This window comes from Narcine bancroftii, chromosome 9 (assembly GCF_036971445.1).
Source record: "Narcine bancroftii isolate sNarBan1 chromosome 9, sNarBan1.hap1, whole genome shotgun sequence".
Lineage (NCBI taxonomy): Eukaryota > Metazoa > Chordata > Chondrichthyes > Torpediniformes > Narcinidae > Narcine > Narcine bancroftii.
This window is the reverse complement of record NC_091477.1, coordinates 115,872,320-115,895,636: the sequence shown is the minus strand read 5'-3', so window position 1 is coordinate 115,895,636 and position 23,317 is coordinate 115,872,320. Positions and strand designations below refer to the sequence as shown.

At 43.8% G+C, this 23,317-nt stretch overlaps 1 protein-coding gene across 1 annotated transcript in view; it reads right to left on the bottom strand.

The window, feature by feature from the left end:
* Nucleotides 1-7,044: 7,044 nt before the first annotated feature.
* LOC138743609 (glycogenin-1-like) overlaps nt 7,045-23,317 on the bottom strand; it is a 56,498-nt gene continuing 40,225 nt past the window's right edge. Inside the window, exons 5-7 of the mRNA XM_069899124.1 lie at nt 11,116-11,338; nt 8,527-8,583; nt 7,045-8,007 (exon numbers count right to left, since the gene is read on the bottom strand). Of these exons, the coding sequence (XP_069755225.1) occupies nt 7,834-8,007; nt 8,527-8,583; nt 11,116-11,338 (454 nt within the window). The 3' untranslated portion in view covers nt 7,045-7,833. The remainder of the gene's footprint in view (nt 8,008-8,526; nt 8,584-11,115; nt 11,339-23,317) is intronic.

The window sequence follows — 23,317 nt, the reverse complement described above, 5'->3', positions numbered from 1 at the left end:
TGATGTGGTGATGGTTTCGGTACTAGCACTCTATGCACCCTTTCGATTTCTATTTCTTTGTGTAAATCTGTCATTCCCAACACCTTCGGGATCCATACTTTTATAAATTCCTTCATATCTGACCCTTCTTTGCCTTCTTTCAGTCCCACTATTTTTATGTTGTTTCACCGACTGTAGTTTTCCAATACATCAATTTTTTGTGACAATAAATCTTGTCTCTAATTTTTTTTTCGCTCTCTTCCAACTTCCCTCTTAAATCATTTATCTCCCTTTCTACAGCAGCTTCTCGTTCCTCCACATTTTCTACTCTTTTCCCTATTCAGTCATCACCAACTCTAACCTTTGCATTCTGTCTTCAGCTCTTTTCATTTTTCTTTTGATTGAACTAAATTCTAATGATGGCCATTCTTTTAATGACCTCATTTGTTCTTCGAAAAAGGCTTTATCTAAACTTTGTCCTTTTATTTTACCTTCTTCTTTCCTTTGAAATTCTTGGTCTTCTTCCTCCTCTTCTTCTGTCTGTATCTATGTCTGTGTCGTCTTCTTCTCTGTATCTGTGTATCTTCATCCTTCTCTGGTGAGCTGCTTCTGTATCCTTGCTGGGCCTCCAGCTGCTGTGTCTCCCGTTGTTGGGCCTCCCGTTGCAGGTCGACCCGTTGCTGGGCCTCCTGCTGCTCGCCCCATTGCCGCTCATCTGCTTCCCGCCCTTCATTCTCTTTCTCACCACTCTTCTTCTTTCTTGTTTGCTTCCCCCAGCCAAACGCCCCGATACTGGGCGTCTCTCAACTGGCCACTCCTCAGCTGAGTCCCCCTCCCGCCGGCGATAACCTTTTCTTTTACTTGCGCACCTCTTCTTGGCTCTGAGAGCCATTTTTGGAGTCCGTCGGTCGGGAGGACACCACTCCTCTGGGGACTCACCAACACCGGAGATCGGCTGCTCCTCTCCACGGTGGCTCTCTGCTCCGATGTGCAGGTAAGGCCTTCTTTCTTCTCCAGTGATTTTCCTTCTTCCCTTTTCTCTGTTATTCTTACTTTTCTCTTTTGGGTCCCATCTTCTGTCTCTTCTCTGTAACTTTATCTTTCTCTTCCTGTATTTTATGTTTATTGAGCTCTGTTTTTTCAAACTTTTTTTCTTTTCTCTGGAGAGGGCTGGTTCCACTCGACCAGCCACTACTCCATCATGTGACTCCCTCTAAACATATTCAGATCTGATACTATTTATTATCATGTAATAAAACAGAAATGTAAACAGACAAGGATTCGCCATTAGCATTACAAGGCATCCCTTACGTTCAGAGAAAGAGAAGCAAAATAGAGTCACCAAGTGTCCCTGGATTTGCCTCCAGTACTCCCGCGGCTGCACAAGACTCCAGTTCAAACCATCGGCAACCTAAGCCCAGATTCAAGCCTCCGACACGATGAAGAAGCAAGCCTTCACCATCCGGAGCCCTTCTTGCCCTTAGCCTCCTCTTGCATCCTGGCTCCGAAACCTTGTTCCATGAGCCAATCTCCAGCAGCCTGGTGTGTCTTCTACAGGCTGTCCAGAGTACAAGCAACTAGGACCCTGGACAGAAATAACAGTAGGTTCATTAACATCCACCCAAAGGGCCTGCTCTGTGCTGTAATGTTCTAAATAGTCCAATTTTAATGCAGCTTTGGAGCACATGAATATCAGTGAGTTTGTATCTCATGGCCTGGTTCATCAAGTCCCGATGATAAATGTTGCCATAGTTTGAAAATCAATGCAATGGAAGTCTCAGATTAAATAATTGGGAGGTTCGCCCTCTATAAAGAAACTGCTTTCGATCACACATCTGGCCCCTTGCTCTTTCCAGGACCAAGCGCCCTAAATATTGCCTTCCAAAGTCAACACCTTCCCAGGTACCTAACGAGACAATAGGGGAGCAAAAAGGCAACCAAGTTACCTTCCATAAGGATCGGAGAGTTTATTTGTCATGAAGTCATGCAGCATGGAAACAGGCCCTTCAGCCCACCATATCCAAGCCAACCATTCTATCTCTACTACTCCCACTTGGTCCAAAGCCTTTCACTTTTTGAGGATTCAACTGTTCAGTTTGTGTCCTGTAGAATTATATGCAATCTCAATGCAATTCTTGAAAGGATTAAGATTTTCATTATCTTGGTTGTAAAGACTTTGTGAAAAGCCTTGAGCTGCAAGAGGGAATATAATTTACTTGAGCCGTGCTGAAACAAACTGACAAAGGAAGAATGAGTTCACTTGGTGAGGAGCCTTCAGCCACGAGAGTTGCTGGATATCTGTGAGTAGTTATTGGTGTTTATTGATTTAATTAATTCTAAGGTCTATTTATTTATTTATCTATCTATCTATATTTATTTATTTAATTTTACAGGTTGATTTTGAAATCTGGGTGGGGGCCTAGTGCGCAGGCGGGAGAATTTAAAAAGGGAAGAGCAGCTTACCTTGCTGTTGACTTAGTGAGAAGCCTTCAACCAGGTGAGTCTGGTGACTGATGGTAATTAATTATTGTGGGAGGGATTAATTGGGTAATTAAGAAAATTGGCAGGAACCAATAAAAAGGAGTGGCCCAGTGAAGGACTGGGACTTCAAGGCTTTGGCTTGAGAGGCTTCGGAGAGCAAAGGCTGAGGAAGATTTGGTAAATTTTTTTTAAAGTTTATCTAAATTGAAGAGCTGGTGATGAAGGTAGTTAGGGCAATTGAGTGCTCTGATTGCAGGATGTGGGAGGTCAGGGACAGCACAGATGTTCCATAAGGTGCATTTAAAATGCACCTGCAAAAGGTGCATTTAGTTACAACTCATGGAAGATCGGGTTAGGGAACTGGAGTTGCAGGTGGTTGAACTACAGATCATAAGGGAGGCAGAGGCAGTGATAGATAGGAGTTATGGGGAGGCAGTCATCCTCCCCCCCCCCCCCCCCCCCAACAGTCAGGTGACTGTGAGGAAAGGGGAAAGGAGACAGCCAGTGCAGAGTTCCCCTCAACAACAAGTATATTGTTTTGGATATTGTTTGGGGAAGTGGGATGATCAACAGGGGACAAGTCACATTAGAGGTCGGGTCTCTGGCACAAGGTCTGGAGACCGTTGGCTCAGAAGGGAAGCGGGGGGGGGGGGAAGGAGTAGGGCTCTTGTAGTTGGGGACTTGCTAGTTAGGGGAGTAGATAGGAGGTTTGCTGGATGACATTGGTGATCCTGGTTGGTATGGTGCCTCCCAGGTGCCAGGGTCAGGGATGTCTCTGATCGAGTCCACGGGATTCTGGAGGGGGAGGGCGAGCAGCCAGAAGTTGTGGTCCATGTGGGGACCAATGACATAGTTAGAAGTGGGGATGAGGTCCTGAAAAAAGGATTACATAGAGTTAGGGAAGAAATTGAAAAGCTGGAATAGGAAGTTGTGGAGGATGAACGCGTGGCTCAGGAGTGGTGCAGGGGTTTAGATTTCTGGATTGTTGGAATCTCTTCTGGGGAAAGTCTGACCTGTACAAAAGGGATGGGCTGCACTTGAACTGGAGGGGGACCAATATTCTGGCGGGTAGGTTTGCTAGAGCTGTTGGGGAGGGTTTAAACTAGGTTGGCAGGGGGGTGGGAATCAGAATGAGAGTAGGAAGAACATCAAGGTAGGAAGGAATGGAGGGAACAGAACGTAAAAATAAATGAAGGAGGGAGGACGGTAAAGGTAGATGGTAACAAAAGGAGTGTTTGTGGAGGACAGTCTCTCAAGGACATATATTTTAATGCAAGGAGCATTGTAAATAAGGAGGATGAGCTTAAGGCATGGATGGCCACATGGAGATACGATATTGTGGCCATCAGTTAAACTTGGTTGCAGGAAGGGCATGTTTGGCAGTTAAATATTCCAGGATTCTGTTGTTTTAGGTATGATAAAACAGGGGGGGATAAAAGGTGGAGGAGTTGCATTGCTTATTAGAGAGCATTCCAGCAGTGCTGTGTCAGGACGGTTTGGTGGGATCGTCCAGCGAGACTATTTGGGTAGAATGGAGGAAGGTAGAGGCATGAAAACATTAATGGGTGTGTATTTATAGACCACTAAATGGGCTGAGAGAATTAGAGGAGCAAGTTTGTAAGGAGAATGTGTAATAAACACAAGGTGGTAGTCATGGGAAATTTCAACTTTCCAAATATTAACTGGGACGCCCATACAGTAAAATATAGGGTAGAGTTTGTTAAATGTGTTCAGGAAAGTTTTCTTCATCAAAACATAGAAGAACCGACTCTATTAGGGAATGAGGTAGGTCAGGTGACAGAGGTTTGTGTTGGGGAACACTTTGGGTCTAGTGATCACAATACTTAGTTTTAGGCTAGTAATGGAAAAGAATAGAGGTGGGCCAAAGGTTGAGATTCTTGATTGGAAGAAAGCAAATTTAGAGGGTATGAGAAAAGATTTGGAGGGATTGGGATATTTTCAGGGAAGAATATGGCAGATAAATAGAGGATATTCAAAGGAGAAATTCTGAGAGCACAGAGTCGGTCTGTCCCTGTGAGGATTAAAGGAAAGGTTAGAAACTGTAGGGAGCCTTGGTTTTCAAAAGATATTGGAAACTCGGTTTGGAGGAAGAGGGATGTGGGCAACAGGGAAGGCATGAACTGCTTGAGGAACACAAGAGTAAAAAAAATCTTAAAGAAATTAGAATGGCTGAAAGGAGATATGAAGCTGCTTTGGCAGGTAAAGTAAATCCAAAGGGTTTCTATAGGTACATTAAAAGTAAAAGAATAAGAATAGTGAGGGATAAAATTGGACCCCTTGAAGATGAGGGGGGTCAGCTCTGAAAGCCAGAGGAGACGGGCGAAACTTTAAACTTATTTTTTCTTCAATATTCACTAAGGAAAAGAAGATTGAGGCAGATGAAGAAATATGGGAGGGAGGTCATGGATAATATAAGAATTAATGAGGAGGTAGTGTTAGCTATTATTGAAAAAATCAAGATGGATAAATCTCCAGGTCCTGACAAAATATTCTCTTGGACCCTGAGAGAGGTTAGTGAACAAATAGTGGGGGCATTGACAGAAATATTTAAAATCACTGGCCTCGGTGGGGAAGTGCTGGAGGGTGACTCATGATATTCTGCTGTTCAAAAAAGGATCCAAAAGTAAACCTAGTAATTAAAGGCCTGTAAGTCTGACGTTGGTGATCCTGGTTCTTGGAGTAGTGAAATGGATTCAACAATGGTTGGATGGGAGATGCCAGAGAGTAAAAGGTGGAAAATTGTTGAATTGGAGGCCGGTGATGAGTGGAGTGCCTCAGGGATCAGTACTGGGTCCACTGCTGTTTGTTATGTATATTAACGATCTAGATGATAGGGTGGCAAATTGAATTATTACATTTGTAGATGATACAAAGGTTGGTGGTGTTGTAGACAGTGAGGAAGATTATCAAAGCTTACAGCATGCTATAGGACGGTTAGAAGAGTGGGCTGAAAGATGGCAGATGGAGTTTAATACTGATTAATCCTACCAAAATGTAGCATCTCACATTTATCAAAATAGGACATGCATGTTAAATGGTAGACAATTGAGGAGTGCAGTGGAACAAAGGAGTCATGGTACATAATTCTCTGAAAGTTGAATCACGTGTAGATAGGGTGATGAAGTTCAATATTTAGTATGTTGGCTTTCATAAATCAGAGAACACGGGAGTTGGGATGTAATGTTGAAATTGTATAAAGCATTGGTGAGGCCAAATTTGGAATATTGTGTGCAGGAAGGATATAAACAGTATAGAGAGAGTACAGAGGAGGTTGACGAGAACATTGCCAAGGTTTCAGGGTTTGAGTTACAGGGAAAGGTTAAGCAGGCTGGGACTTTATTCCCTAGAGTGTAGAAGGTTGAGGGGTGATTTGATAGAGGTATTCAAAATTGTAAGGAGGACAGATAGTCAATGTGGATAGGATTTAGTGAGAGAGATTCAAACAAGAGGGCATGGATTGAGAGTAAAAGGGGAAAAGTAAATAAGGAGGATGAGCTTAAGGCATGGATGGTCATATGGAATGAACTTCTGGCAGTGGTGGTAGAAGCAAGATCAATGTTAATATTCAAGGATAGCTACATGAACATGAGCGACGTGGATGGATATAAGCCAAATGCGGGACTAGGTCGGAGATGATGTTCGGCACGGATTAGTAGGGCGAAACTGACCTGTTTCTGTGCTGTAAATGGTTATATGGAATTACTCTTCCTGATGACTTCATACTGTGCTGTAGTGTTCTTTGTTTACGTATAAACAGGGCCAGTTACACAAGTGATAGTTCCTGGCTTGAAACTTAGCTTAATGGCAGCACCCACCAAAATGCATTACTTTTCATTAAGAGCACATCGGTTAGAATGTGCTCTCAGAAATGTAAACAAACTTTGAGTAGAAATTTTGCCTGGCCCTATGGAAAAAAAGAACCTCTGGGTTGTATGTGATGTCATGCATGTACTTTGATAAATCTGAACTTTTAATGTCACGGGCAGTGCACCCATGTACAATCCTCGCAGGTCCCTGCAGCTTCAGAGTGTCGATGACAAACAACTGGTCTCATCTTTTCCTGAGCTAGTTTACTGACTGAACGAATTCTCTGCAAAAATCTCATCCATTCTGCTACTTTTCTGGATCTGTGTTATATTCTTACTGCTTCAGTTTGGGTAGAAGGGTGAGAGTTCAAATTGTCAATCAGAAACCTGAGCACAAAATCCAGTGGCGTTGAATGAGAGCGACATTGCAGTAATGCTATCTTTCGCATTTCTTAAACGGGGTCTTCGATCTTTGCTTGCAGCTAGGCTTCCCCCAACCCCAACCAATGTTTTGAAGTATTGCATTTGGGATATTGAAGTCAAAAGTTATGATGTATACATTTTTCTTAGGAACATAGGAAGTAGGAACAGGAGTAGGCCAAAAATGGCCCATCGAGCCTGCTCCGCCATTCAATACGATAATGGCTGATCTAATTTATGACCTAACTCCACCTACCTGCCTTCTCCCCATATCCCCTAATTCCTCTATCATGTAAAAATTTATCTAACCGAATTTTAAATATGTTTAATGAGGCGATTCCATCTTGCAACTTTTTTTTATTAAATGGTTCAAATTTCACACTGTTTCCAAGGGAATCAAAGCAAGGGGTAGATATTTTTATTGAAAAAAGATTACAGCAATCTCAAACAAGGAAGTTTATTTTGTGGTTAAGGTGCTATGATACACTTAGTAATTGATGGTCAGTAGTTTAATCACCACACAAATTACAACGGTTGGGAAGCGTTCAGTTCCTTGTAAATTTTACAAAGTACTGGCTGAGTACTGTGCATAGAAATCTCACCTCTAGGTTTCTTTATTTCATTAAGACTCAAAAGATAAATTATTTTTGTCCTTTGGACATGGGCACAATATTCCCCTTGGAAAAGCCAATGGACTGGAAAGAGACAAAATTATATTCCTTCATGCAATGTTGCAGCTTATTCAAACATCTGTAAAATACTAGAAGCACTGTAAAATCCAGTGTATAATTGTGCAGAAGTTGAATTGCCTCACTAAGTTAAGCAAACAGCAGTATTGTTCTGAAGGAGTATTACAGCAGGAGGCAGTGTGGTGGATATGCTGAGGATTTAACGCTGGGAGGAGATTTGCTTCAGGAATTTAAAATTCGATCTTCTCGAGCTTTTGTCACATTCTCGCTGCAGCAGTGCAGCCTGGAGGTGACAACCAGACGAAGACATCCACCTCAAACCATGTCACTCACAGGCCAAGTACAAACCAACCATACACTGAACTGCAGCCTAGATGCTAAAGACCTTCTGGATCCAGTTCTTGCGAGTCAGCCCCAGGAGTTCAGTGAAACAGCCTTTAATTCAAGTACGAATCCAGCTTCTTCTGGATGTTTTGGAAAGAATCTACTCCCATGAAATCGGCTTGACCCTGCTCCCAATTTTTTCGACGTTCTTCCGAGGAGATCGGTGGAGTAGATGGGGCAGGTGGGGAGACAGAAAGGTGGGAGATGGCTTCACTCAACTTCTCCTCCTGTGGATCAGAGACTCTATTAATTGTGATGTCAACTTCTTGGAAATAAAAAAAAAATAATTAGAACAATTATGACTACTTTTAGATAGTTAACTAACGTGTTCCCCGTATCCACATGGGTTTCTTTCGGGTGCTCCGGTTTCCTCCCACCTTCCAAAGATGTACGGGATCAGTCATATGAGTGGATTTGGGAGACATGGGGTTGTGGGCCAGAAGGGCCTATATCTCCAAATTAAAATTAAACTCCCTTGTCCAAAACTTGCATGGAACAACATGGGTAAATTATGCTTGATCGCTTTCTGATCAGTAGCATGTCTTTGGAGGGAACACTATTAAGTGGCAAATATAAAGTACACCAAATAATCATCCATGCACATATCATCAAGCTGTTAACTCAAACCGTTAACAAATCAAGGGAGCAAGAACTTCCCCAGAAACAAACCCACTTAAGTTAGTTAACCAAAGTGAAGCTGAATGAGAATCAATAAGAGGGGCAGGGACCTTTGAAGATTAGCATACCTTACTACAGAATGGCAAGCCACAAGTGAAAGCCAGTGAATAGACCAGGCATGACTGCTGAAGCGTTGCCAGACATAGTTGTAAAGACAGAGAAAGAGAGTCAATGTGGGTAGTTGCACATCAGTTTACTGCAAACAACAATGGCTCCTCATTGCAACCAGCTTCCATTTGACTGACCCCTCCGGCCAGGCGTTAAAACCATTACACAGCCGATGCCCGGGAGTCAAATGTCCAGTGGCAGTCCTGAACTTTGATAGCGCAAGGGGTTGGAGTTAGATTGGCAGTGATAAAATACCACAGATTCCAAAGGGGTGCTTTCCCTGTGTGGAGGACAGCTATATTGTCACCTCTCACAAGGTGGGATGTGCATGTGCGTGATTTTGGGGGTGGGGGGGGGACTGAAGCTTTCTGATCCAATTTTGCCAGTGGCAAATTGGAAGATTTCTAGGGGCAGGACAAAGAAAGGGACCCCAAATAACATGAATTTCTTTGACCTGTTTATTTATGCACTTCCTTCAGGGGGCAGATTAGGGCACTGCCAGGCACAACCAAGAAGAGCTTGCAGGGTGCAAGATCCAACCTATTTGTCCCCAAATTTCAAATCAGAAGCCCGCATCCAGGAAGCTTACAGCGAAAGTGTCCAGAGAGCATGACTGGGTGTACATGCAATCTTTCCTGAATTGTATCAGGGAGGATCCAATACAGGCAATTAGCTCAACGCTGTTACAGCACCAGTGATCAGGGTCGAATCCTGTGCTGTCTCTAAGGAGTTTGTATGTTCTTCCCGTGTCTGCGTGGGTTTTTCTCAGTGGTTCCAGTTTCCTCCCGCCCTTCAAAACCTACAGGGGGTTGTGGGTCAATTGGGTGGTTTGGGCTCTTGGGCCTGTTACCGTGCTGTGTCTAAATTTAGATCACAGGATCGGCTTGCATTCAATTTTTAAATTGGGTCGTTGCCAGGTCTCCAGGCACACAATGCCGACCACGCGGTGTTGCAACTCTTCCCAGAAAGGGAGAAAGAAGGGAGGTAGCAAGAAACTATTCCCCAACTCATGGCAGAGGACAAGATTAGAGAGAATAGGTTCAGGGAGAGGAATAAGAGGTTTAGAGGAGTCCCTGCCCCGAGGCTGACTGTAATCTGGAACACATTGCTCTTACAACAGATCAGCAGTTGAATTACCAAGTGGGCTGCAGAGCACATGGTAAACAGGGTATCGATTGATTGATACTTGTTCAGCACAGACCATTACAGCACAGAAAAACACCCTTCGGCCCTTCTAGTCTGAACCAAACTATTATTCTTCCTAGCCCCACTGACCTGTGCCCATTCCATATCCCTTCATACTCCTCCCATCCATGCACCAATCCAAATGTTTCTGAAATGTCAAAATTGAGACTTCATTCAACACTCCCACCACTCTCCGCATGATGAAATTCCCCATAATGTTCCGTGTAAACTTCTCGTTTATCACCCTTAACCCATGTCCTCTGGTTTGTATCTCACCCAACCTCAGTGGAAAAATACAACTTGAATTTATCCCCATCATAATTTTGTAGACCTCTATCAAATCTCCCCTCATTCTCCTACATTCCAGCGAATAAAGTCCCAACCTTTTTTACCTCTCCTGGTAACATCCTAATAAATATCTGCACTCTTTCAACCTTATTAATATCTTTCCTGCAGTTCGGCGACCAAAAAGGTACACAATATTCCATATTTGGCCTCACCAATGTCTTATACAAATTTGCCATACCATCTCAGCTCCCATACTCAATACTACAATATATACCAAAAGCTCCCTTTTTGACGCCACTTTCAGGAAATTATCAATCTGTATTCCCAGATCCCTCTGTTCCACCCACTCCTCAGTGCCCTAACGTGCACATCCTGCCTTGGTTTGTCAAAATGCAACAACTCACATTTGTCCACATTAAATTCCATTTTGCAGCCCACTTTCCCAGCTGGACCAGATCTCTCTGCAAGCTTTGAAAGCCTTCCTCGCTGTCCACAACACCTCCGATCTTAGTGTCCGCTGCGGGTGCAGGGCCAGTTTCTGTGCTGTGTGGCTCATTGTCTCCAGATAGGGGATGATGGTGGAGGTCAAAGTTAACAGATGACCATAACAGTTTGCTTTATTCAGCAAGCTGTCACGTCAAGTGGGCTAGAGTGAGCCGAGAATGCACTGTTCAATTTAGTATCGCTGTTTATTCACATTTTACAATACAGAGTAGAGATCAAGAATCATGCAGACACGAGACAGGTGATTATGTCTGATGTTCAACAAAGCCGGAACTGTACAACCATTGTACAATTCAGACGCTAACACCTAGTAAAACTGACTCCTATATATTCCCTCACAATTGAATTACCTCATGTTTTGGTGTGAATTCACTCAACAAAGACAAAGCTCATAAAATAAGCACTCTGTTAATTTATCCTAACTCCCAAAATAGACAAAAATCTGCAACTCACACTGTTAAATAGGGTTAAAAATATTATAGCTACTCGTCTACTGGTTAGTTAATCTCCACATTGGTAAAATACCCTGTGATGATAGCATGTTTATTTCCACATTTTGATTTGTAATCTACCTCTTGTTTATCTGGAGTGATGTCCTTCGAGATACCATGTTCCATTAGCATCGGCAGAATAGATGTCGTGAAGGTGTCCCACCACATATTGAGGAATTCCGGGTGAACAACTGGTGCAGTGTCATGAACATCTCTCATCACGTACTTGGTCTTCAAGTCATAGGAGTAGTGCCAGGGTTTGATGTTACCAAGGAAATGCACCACCTTGGCGTCAGCACCATATCTGTGCATGTAACAGAAGATGTAAATGATTTTGGTACGCACGTGAATTTTTTTAAAATTTTCTTTTAAATTTAGACATATGGCACAGTAACAGGCCCTTCCAGCCCAAGCTACCCACATACATCATTTATCCTCCAGGTTTTGGAGGGTGGGAGAAAACTGGAGCACCCAGAGGAAATTCATGGAATACTACAGGAAGGCCCTAGAACACCACAGCTCAGAAATAGGCCTTTCAGCTCATCTAGTCTGTGCTGAACTGTTATTCTGCCTCGCCCCACTGACCAGCACCAGATCATCGACCTCCATACCTTCACATCCACGTATCAGTCCAAATGTTTCCTAAATGCCAAAATTGAGTCTGTATTCACTTCAACTCTCTGCATGAAGTTCCCCTTAAATAATTCCCCTTTCACCCTTAACCCATGTCCTCTGGTTTGTATATCTCTTACCTCGGTGGAAAAAGCATGCAAGCATTTATGTATTCCTGAGAAGAATGGAGCAGGCAAGGCTACTGGCCACCATTATGTCAACCTTCTATAGGAGCTCTATCGAGAGGGTCCTGGCTGACCGCATCACAGTGTAGTATTGTTGCTCCAGAGAAATGTATCAGATATCAATCCACAGGACCATAAGGGTGGCAGAGAGGATTAATGGAGTTTCCTCTCTCTCCCCCCCCCCCACCCACCAATCAACATGTTTGAATAGGGCATGCAAAATCATTGAGGACCCCCTCCACCCTGTTAGGAAAGAGATGTAGAAGTAGCAGAACCATCATCACTCAGCAGACAAACTTCATCCCTCTGGCAGTGAGAATCCTGAATGATCAAAGGAACTGCTCACACTGACCATCCAAGACTCTCATATTCATGAAGCAACATTTATTTAATTTGTATAGTTAAAATCTTGCCCTGCATATGCATTGTTTGTATACATGTTATGTCTGGTTGAACTTGTACAATCAGATGACAATAAATTTGACTATACACCTCATTATTTTGTAAACCTCCATCAAATCTCCCCTCATTCTTCTACACTACAGGGAATAAAATCATAACTTGTTTAACCTTTCCCTGTAACTCAGTTCCTGGTCCCAGCAACATATAAACATGATCATATAGGATCATAGAACATTACAGCACAGAAAGGCCCCTTCGTGCCTTCTAGTCTATGCCAAACTATTTTTTTTTGCCTAGTCCCACTGACTTGCACCCAGTGCATAGCCCTCCATACCTCTCCCATCCATATACCTATCCAATTTCTTCTTAAATTCACCACCTCAGCTGGAAGCTTGTTCCACACCCCCACCACTCTCAATGTGACGTTCACCCTCATGTTCCAAATTCAATTCCTGAAGTCTGTGCAACATCCTAGTAAATTTCTGCCCTCTTTCTATCTTATTGATATCTTTCCCGTAGTTAGGTGACCAAAATTTCACACAATACTCCAAATTTAGCGTCACCTACACCTTTTACAACCTTACCATAACATCCCAACTCCTATACACCATACTGATTTATGAAGGCCAATATGTCAAAATCTCTCTTTGCAATCTTATCTACCTATGATAACACTTTCGGGGAATTCCCAGTTCCCTGGGTTTAAATCCCGCACTATCTGTACATTCTCCCCATGTCCGCGCGGGTTTTCCCTGGGTCCTTCAGTTTCCTCCCACCTATCCGAGCTCTCGACACCCCGACTGAAGATCTTCGCCCTGGCCCAATGAGTTCCCAATGCCCCAACCACAAACCCTTGCCCCAGTCTCACCACCGGGTCCCGGGCATCTGAGCTCATGACCCCTTGAACAACGCGGTCTACAGTATGACCTATACAAGAATTTGGGTGCATCTATACATTGTATTTATGTGTATAACAATAAAAATCATTATCATAATTTAAAGCACAGTCAAAAAGGTACTCAACAAGAATGTTGTATCGAGTCAGGTCCATCATTTTGGACAACACAGTCACTAACCACCGACCTGAGTCTGCAAGGAGTTTGTATATTCTCCCCGTGTCTCCTCTGGGTGCTCCCGTTTCCTCCCACCCGCCAAAAAGGTACTGGGGTTGTAGGTCCATTGGGTAGAACAGGCTTGTTATTGGACTGTATGTCTAAATTGAAAATGTTCTGAACCAGTATAGCATCAGCCAATTTGTTGAAGGCAGGGCTCGGTGGTCTGACTCAGAAAGTGAGTCTGTTCAAGGAGGCTAGTTACAAAGTTGATCAGCATCATTTATGCAGCCTGGTCTCCAATTTTAATTGACAGAGGGATTGCCAATGGCTGGCTGCAGCATTGCTACCACAGGCCATTGGCTCATCAGATGAACAGAAACCAGGTTGTCATCCCCACTTTCAATGGTGTGGTCGGACAGTGCATAGGATTACTCATTCCAAATAAAGTCAAAATGTTTTCAGCCTCACACTTCCATTTATTACTTTGGATCAACATTCCCACTCTGGAAGTATTTGGAGCAACTGTGTTGAAGACAGGATAACTCACTGCAGTGGGCTCACCAGAATCTGCAAGATGGTTGCTTCACACCAAAGCCACTGAACTAGTCTGTCAACACTGCACCATTAAAAGGGGCCAAATTCATTGGACACTTGCTGAAGGGATTGTCTGTTTTCTGGGGAGTGTGGTTCAAACACCAAGCAGCAGAGACAATGTTCTGAAGAAATCTGGAGGGTGCCTCCAAGTTAGAGTCATGGACACTGTGTAAACAGGCCCTCGCTCTCTTTATGGTGAACACTCTCTAATCTGGTGGTCTACTTCAGCTCCCTTTTGAGAACCTCCACATCCTTCCTGTAATGCAAGACCAGAAATGCACTCCAAATGTGGCCCGGCCTTCTAGTCTGTGCTGAACTAGTTCTCTGCCTTGTCCCACTGACCCGCACCCAGTCCACACCAGTCCCATCTCTGTACCTGACCAAAATGTTCTAAAATAGAGCCTGCATTTACCACTTCAGTTGGCAGCTTGATCCACACTCCAACTACTCTCTGTGTGAAGAAGTGACCCCAAATGTTTCCTCTAAACTTTTCCCATTTCACCCTTAACCCATGTCCTCTGGTTTATATCTCACCTACCCTCCGTGAAAAAAGCCACCTTGCATTTACTCAATCTATACTCAGGCAGCCACGGGGACAACCGCAAAATCCAGGCACACAGGAGCAGAGGTCATGACTGAACCCGGATCACTGGCAACAGGTCTACCAGCAGTGGAGTTGTACTACCCAAACTCCTCTCAATCCCTCAGTTGACTCCTCCCCAAGTCAGTCATGCAAGCCTGCCTCTGTTCTGACTGGACAAAGCCATCACTGGATGGCTGGAGTGAAACACAAGATTCTGCAGACATTATGATTGTATTAAAAACAGAAATGCTGGAGAAAGTCAGCAGGTCTCGCAGCATCCATAGGAGGTAAAGATATATTACCGACATTTATGGCCCGGGGCGTTGACTGGATTGCTGGAGCCTATCTGGCTGGTTTAAAGGCCCACAACAGTTTACTTTAGGTACCCTGTCTCTGCCCAGCACCAGAGTGGCAGAGAATTTTTTTTTGGCAAAAGTAGACAAGGTGGTCAAGAAAGTGTACGGTACATTTCCCTTTCAGGGCATTAACTATAGAAGATGGGAAGTCACGTTGCAGCTGTACCAAACTTTGGCCGCGCCACATTTGGAGTGCATTTCTGGTCTCTGCGTTACAGGAAGGATGTGGAGGTTCTCGAAAGGGAGCAGAAGTAAACCACCAGATTAGAGAGTGTTCACCATAAGGAGAGCGAGAACAGATGTGGATTGTTTTCCCAGGAGCATTAGAAGATGAAGATCAACCTGATAGAAGCTCATAAAATTATGACCAGCGAAAACAGGTGGATATTCAGTCTTTCCCCAGTGGAATGAAATATCAAATGCATGTTGAATTAAGGTGAGAAAAGGACATTTTAAAAGGTGATACAAGAGCCTTTTTTTAAAGCCAGGGGAGGTAATATAAAAGCCGATATGATAGAAACTTTAAGAGACATTACATAGGCACCTAAATTGCCAACAGATGGGGGTGGGGGGAAGGGGTTGATGAAATATGAACCACGTTCGAGGACATGGGCTAAGGGTGAAAGGGGAAAAGTTTAAAGGAAACCTTTAGGGGAACTTTTTCACGCAGAGAGTGGTGGGAATGTGGAATGAGCTGCCAAATGAGGTGGCGAATACAGGCTCAATTTTGACCTTTAAGAAACAATTGGATAGATATTTGGATGAGAGGGGTGTGGATGGGTATTGTCTGGATGCAAGTCAGTGGGACTAGGGAGAAAAATAGTTTGGCACAGACTAGAAGGGCTGTTCAGCTTGTACTGCTCTCTGTCATCTCCCCAGTAGCTCGATGACCAGGGTTGGATTCCAGCAGACGGAGTATAGAAAGCCGAAGGAAGGGTTTTCAGTTTTATCCAGGGAAGTCTTCATTCATGGTTTGGGCTTTAAATAACCTTGCTATTCTTAATCATGTTATCTCAGCAGATAACTGGCAGCTGTTCCCTTCAACTTCAGCCCTGGATCATACCGGCAAGGAATGGAAGGTTCAGTTACGCTCATTCCAGTGCCTAATTAATCCAGTTACGAAAAGCCCGAACAATACAGGAGCGCGAGTGAGAAGATGTGTGATCTTTCCATCCATTCACTAGCAAAGCTGCATTTATTGTTGCCACCAAGTGGAGCTACCTGACCTCTGGGTTTGGGTGGAGATCGGATGTCCTTGTGACTGAGTGAGCTTTCACCAGGTGCTCCCACAACCCAATCGATCAACTGACAGATTAATAAATAAAGACAAACAAATAGACAGACAGACAGGGGCAGCACAGCCAGAACTGCTATAACAGTTCTTCCGCTGGTGCAGACCCAGGATAGCAGGGAGCAAATACACTGAGCTGCTCCACAGGGTCCTACTGCCCAATTCTTATGCCGACGGCTTCGCACAGGCTGTAGAGACTGCACCTATGGGGCCTACGATGGTGGCTTCTGTGGCAGACGGCGTACCATGGTGGGGTTAGCTGCTCAGGGGGGAGCATCAGAAACGGAGGAAACCACCCCCCCCACCACACCCCTCTTGAGAAGGGAGAAGCATAGGAGATAACCCTACGGCAGCGGACCCAACAAGGGGCAGAGCGGCTGAAGGACCCAAAGAAGCTGCGGGTTGTTGGGAATGTGGTCGAAGGACCTAAACAGGCTGCTGGAGACTATCTCGTGGAAACCAGGTATCGGAACTGGATTCAAGAGGGTGCTGAGGGCAAGAAGGGCTCCTGAAGGGCCTCGGCCGCTGACGGCCTCTCGATCGTATTGGAGGTTTGGGTACTGGTGGTTTGAACTGGAGTCTGTGGCTGTGGGAGCACTGGAGGTGAATCCACAGACTTTCAGCGTCTCTGAAGAGCTTCACTTTTGCTTCTCTTTCCGGTTCCTTTTAGTGTCACATAATATTAAAAATAACAAATGATATACTTCAACTTTTACCTGCCATAAGACAGATAAAGATTTTCCATTAGCATTATCCAGTGTCCCTGACTGTATGAGAGAGAGGTCATCTCCTCTGCTTCTTTTCAATGTGGGGGATGTGGGGGGTCTTCCGATTTCTGCACTGGCCCACTGCTCTCCCGGAGTTTTCACCCCTTTCTGGCCACCGCTGAGCACAGACGCTGCCATCTTGGGCGTAAACCTCACGGCTGCAGTACTTTACTTATAAACACCATCAGCTCCTTTAACAGGCTGTTTAAAGCCTGCATGGTGGAGCCTTGGGCATTAGGACTGGGCGGTTAAAACCTTCGGAGCAGTGTCGTGCCTCCAGTTAGGGCAATGCTCATGGTGACTGTTTGGTCGAAGTACAGTAAAACCCCTGGTATCTGGAACCTACAGGGATTGGTAAGTGAAATTTCCAGTTATATGAAATTGAGCGCTATATGATCAACTAATGGTGAGGCGCACCAATTTTAAACATTGGTATTTTTTACCTATTTATTTTCTGCAATTTGTCTGCTGGTTGCTTGAGGCTGCCAGTCGCTCGAATTCCTGATAACAGGGGTTCTACTGCATCTCATTTTTAAATGTATTATTATGTGACAATAAGAGGAACATTTAAAGTTTGGCAGGTTAATTGGCCACTGTAAATTGCCTCGAGTGTGTTGCTGAGTGTTAGAAACAGGGAGGGGGGGTGGTGGGGGAGTTGATGATGGACTTGATTGTAGGATATGGCGGGAGAATTGGGGAGTAATGTCGACAAGTCAGAAAAGACAAAGTCATTGTTATAGAATCGTACAGAACAGAGAAAAAGTTCACAGGCCCAGTTTGAACAATATGGCCTCCTCCTTTAAACCTACTTGTCTGCATCCCGTCCCATCCATATAGTTACAAAAGTATGTCTTAAACTCAGGCCCGCAGGCCAAATTTGGCCCGTGATATAATTATATTTGGCCCGCAAGATCATATCAAATATGTATCAGAGCTGGCCCGCTGGCCGCCGCGCCAGTATAGCGCATGCACAGCTAATACTACAAATCCCAGAATGCTTTGCAAATGCGTTGGCGCCGGCCCATCAGCCCGCTAATCGCCCCCACCTCCTCTCTTTCCTTTCCTTAGCATCTGTGACCTGCCGCCCAACTCACATGTAATAAACCCTTTACAAAAAATGGCCAAACGAAAGACAGAAAACAGGACCTTTCAAGACAGGTGGGAGGCAAACTCTGACCCCAGAGTTTGATGAACTTGCATCTAAGAAGAGATGCCAAGTATATAGTTTAGACCCAGGTGCATCAGAGTAAATCAGTGTAGCAAGCCAAGCTTGGATTAATATTTTCTTTGGTTAACTTTGGACTGTTCATAGTTGAAAGATTGGATTTTCATTGAAGCAAGTTGTTATTTTTTTGACTTGTTGGCTTGTGAAAAAAAAAACATTTAAAAGGAGCTTAAAGGCTATAGAGAAATATTATTTATTGAATATTTTATTTCTCATTTGTTAATGCTTCTTCTGGAAAGAGTTTAACCAAAACTATTATTTAACATTTATTTTAATAAGAAAAAGTTACATATGTTGAAAGAAGAGAAAACATGCACATGTTGTTGAAAGTTTTCAATAAATATTTAGTTTGGCCCACGACTTAGTCCAAGTTTTTAATTTTGGCCCTCTGTGAATTTGAGTTTGACACCCCTGTCTTAAAGGAAGCCAATGTATCTGCCTGCACCACTTTGTCTGGCAGCTCATTCCTTGTGTCCACCACCCTCTGAGTGAACATCTGTCCACTCACATCCATTCTCAATCCCACCCCCTCCTCTTAAAGTTGTGTTCTCTCATCTTAGTTTCCGACTCTAGGAAATTGAGTCACTATTCACCTTATCCATGCCCCTTATGATTTCACAGACTTCACTAGGACCCCCCTCTCAACCTCGTACGCTTCAAAATAGGCCTGATTTTTCCATTCTCTCACAATAACTCAACTTTCCTAATCCTGGCAGAAACTTGGTAAACCTGTACATTTTCAGCATTATATAATATACATCCTATAGCTCAGCGACCAAAGATCAACACAATATTCCTAATGTAGCCTCACCAACTTTAACATGATATCTTAACACTTGTACTCAGTGCCTTGACTAATGAAGGCCATTGTACCAAACGTTCTCTTTCTCTGCCCTGCCTACCTGCACTGACATCTTTAAAAACCTATCAACCTGAACTCCTAAGTCCCTCTGCTCCATAACACTCTTCAGGGCACTTCTGTTAACTTCTGCCCTGGTTCGATTTACCCAAATGTAGCACCTCAAACTGCAGTTGAATTGCATTTGCTTTTTCTCAGCCCAGTTTAGCTGCAAACCAAGGAAACTTCCTTGACTGACCACTTTAGCGCATATTTTTGTGCCATCATTAAATTTCTCTTGCCACAAACATTCTTGTCCAAATCATTTATTTTTTATTACAAGAAGGAAGGGCCCTACTACCAAACTCCGAGGCATTCTGCTGCTCACGGTCCTCCAATTTGAAGAACTGTCCTCTCGAATGATTCCGCAACTCCTATCATGAAACCAATTTTTAAAAATCCAGTTGGCAAGATGGTCTCCTCTCCCATGTGCCGTCACCTTCCATAGGGAGCTTTACTTAAATCCACATAAATAATATCAACGATCTTATCCCTGTCTACTCTCTTTGTCACCTCTTCAAATAAATACCATCATTCCTGAGACAGAATTTTCCATGCACTAATCCACGATGGCTCTCCTCAATTTTCCCTTGAACATCCAAATGTTGATAGATTCTCTCTTTCTCAGAATTCTCTCCTACAGGCTTGTAGTTATCCATATTATTCTTACAGCCATTTTAAAATAATGTCACATTTGACATCCTCCAGAATTTCTCCTGTCTTCAGCGATGAGTTAACAATGTCTATCAAGGTGCCAACAGTTTCCTTCCTGCCTTCGCATAATGTTCTGGGATGCACCTAGTATGGACCCTGAGATTTATCCACCTTGATACGATCCAAGACTGCTCACGCCTCTTCACTCCAGATAAAGACATGCCGAAGCTTCCTTTAGTTACCTCCCTCATATCCCACACCTGCTTATCCTCCTCTACAGTGAACACATTAAAATCATCCACATCTTCTCTGGCTCTACACATAGAAACCCCCCTCTAACCCTTAAGGGGACCTATTTTTTTTCCCTATTGACCAATTTATTCTTAATATACTTGTAAAATCTCCATGGAATTTTCCTTGCACTGTCTGCCAGTCACTTCAAAGCCTCTTAATGATTATGTTTCTCTCATCTACATTGTACAAATGTATAATACCAATGTTTTAGCTCGCCTTATTTCCATCTCCCATGTTCTTTATACTCAAGGGATTTCCTCAAACCTGTCTGCTGGTACCTGATACTCACCTCCTTTTCCTTTCTGTCCAGTAGCTTTACATCTCATTATCCAAGGTTCTTTTACTTTGCCATCCTCCCCCTCTCCCTGCTGAGAACATGTTCATCATGGACCTTCCTTATCTATATTAGAACATAGAACACTACAGCACAGCATGGACCTTAATGTTTTGCCATCCTATATAACCTACTTCACCATCTATCTAACCCTTCACCTCCTCTCTCGCTGCCACAGCTCTGGACCTCATCTGCCATGAGGCTCTACATGGCTGTCTATGGTCTCAGGTACTGCCAGGTTGAAGCCACCTACAAATTAGAATACACCATCTTGTATTCCATCAGGGCAGTTGCCAACATGTGGGCATCAATATCAACCCCCAATTTCCTTTAACCTACCCCCCCCCCCCCTTTTCTCTGGGAATCCCTCAGCTCCCCAGGAAACCGTTGATCTCTGGTATTGGCCTGAGAAGCACCTGTCAGTCCCTCTAATTATGGAGTCCCCTAGCACCACTCTCCTTTTATCTTCCCCTTGCGAGCCTCTGAGCCAGACTCTGTGCTAGAGAAATGCTGAGGCTTTCTCTGTGCAGGTCAACCGCCCCTCCATCAGTATCCAGAATGGGTTACTTGTAACAGAGGGGGATGACCACAGAGATGGCCCCCTGCCCTCATGCTATACCATTCCTTGTCTGAACCTTCAGCACAACCACCTCACTAAAGCTCTCATCTGTGAAGTCTTCAGCATTCTGAATGATTACTGAAGATCTGCGTTGAATGGTCAACTTCAAAAGACCGTTCCCACGCTGCGTGTAACAAAACATTTCCTTGACTTTCCCGTCTCTATAGAAACTGCTGCATCAGATGCCAACTTTGAGGTCAGCCCAGAAATACTGCAAAAGAGCAATTAAAAAGACTACCTGTTGTTGATGATGCGCATGTTTTCCCAATGGCCAAACAGTGGAGACCTTTTAGCAGCGTATCTTGGAACTATAATCCTCCAGCCAGTGTCTGTGGAAGATGCATCTCAGATGCAACACTAATGACTCTTAACTCAGAACTCAAACTAAAATGTTGAATCCCCTTGGGACCAGCCTAAATTACTTTAATGGTAGTTATTGTAACCTGCATGGTACCTCGCTCGGAGTCTGCAGAAAACTCAGATGTTCTGGGCTCGATGCTCTTCCCAGGACTGTTGGGAAGAAAGAGTCCTTGAATCTGGTGGTCCTAGTTTTTGTACTTCTGGCAGGCAAGTGGGGGGGGGGGGGAGAAAGAGAAGAGAGCCCCTTTTCCTTAGGCAGAAGATACTTAGCTTTGAAATCCCTCAACGTCGGATTCAAGGAAGGTTTCTTCCTAACTGTTACCAGGCCATGGAATGGACTTCTTGTTAGTAAAATAACGCTGCCCTTGCACTTTTTATGAACCAAACATGCTCCCTTCTGCACTTTTGCTTCAGTTTGCCCCATCTAACATACTTGTGTCTGGCTTGACTTGCTGGAAAGCATGGAAAACAAACGTTTTTAACTGGAAAACAAACATTTTTAACTGCGTCAATATACAGACAAATTGAGTATAAAAGCAAAAAGGATGTGTAAAGTGAAGCATGAAAGTCTGCAGATGTTGTGTATTAAATTTACAAAAATTCTGGAGAAACTCAGCACCATCCAAAGGAGGTAGAGATAATATAACTAGCATTTCGGCCTGAGTCCTTCTTCAAGGTCTGAGCATAAAGCAAAAAAAAACACAGAACTGCTGGAGGAACTCGGAGGAGGTAAAGATAACCGATGTTTCAGGCCTGAGCCTTTCTTCAACCTATCTTTTCCTCTCATGGACGCTGCATGACCTACTGAGCTCCTCCAGCATTTCTGAGCTTTTGCTACGATCACAGCGGCTGCAGACTTTTGTGTTTCGCTCTACGAGCATAAAGCGGGAGGTAGAGGGAGGAGGGAAGAAAGCGTGGGGTGGGGGGGGGGAGGAGCACAGGCCAACAGCCATGGTTGGAGGGGAGCAGAGAAAAGCAGAGAATTGGTCGGGGACGGAGGTAGCTCTGTGAACGCAGAGCTGGAAGTCATGTGTAAAGTGTCATGTCATTAAGTAGAAAGAAAGTAGTGTTTCAGCTGGCTAAAAGCCAGGATCATGAATGACACTCATGCTACATTAATGACTTAAACTTTGCCACAAACTTTACAGATGATCCCGAACTGAAGGCCATAAATGGAGTTAGGCTCCAACATCGCCATCCTCAACCTTTCTCCATCTACGGCCACTTTAACGCTCTGCTCAAAGTTTATGGGTCCCCTTCCCTATGAAGCAGTTAAGTTTTGGTTTCCTCTGGACTTCTCTCCAACCCAACTACTTAAAAAATACCATTAAAATATTTAAGCTTTGCGAAGTGAAAACATGACTTTTACTTATATGCGCTGTGGCCCCAGGAAGCTGCCTGGTTTAATGCAAAGCAAACAACACCAGAGAACTGGGCAGCTCGGTGCCGAACAACTAGATCAATATGAGCCAGTGCGTTCAGAGAGGAAAGAAGTACCTTCATGAGTCAATTGAAAAAAAAGCAAAGGGATCTGGTGGATAAACCATTAAAGTGGCAATGTAACACCAGATTTATTTTATTCTAATGAACAGAAAATGCTGCAAATGCTCAGCAGGACAGACAGCATTTGTGGAGACAGACTCTGAATTGAGGCTTCATTTGCTTTGGTTTCTCTCTCTCCACAAATGCTGACTGACCTGTCAAGTATTTCCAGCATTTGCTGGCATTAATTTGCAGGAGAAAGTGTTTCTACTTGCAGAAGAATACAAAGGTAAAGGGCATAAATGCAGGCAGTTTACTGACAAGGTTGAGCAAAACACAGAGGATGTTGGTAATGTCAAGAATTAGGCCATTTGGCCCATCGAGTCTGTTCCACCATTTGATTCATGGCTGATATATTGTTCCTCAACCCCATTTTCCTGCAATCTCCCCATAATAAATCATACAATAAGGGCCTTAAAGATTCTGATTATTAAATAAAATTAAAAAAAAACTAATCAAGAACTGATCAACCTCCACCCAGTGTCTTGGCCAGCAGATCCCATAGATTTACC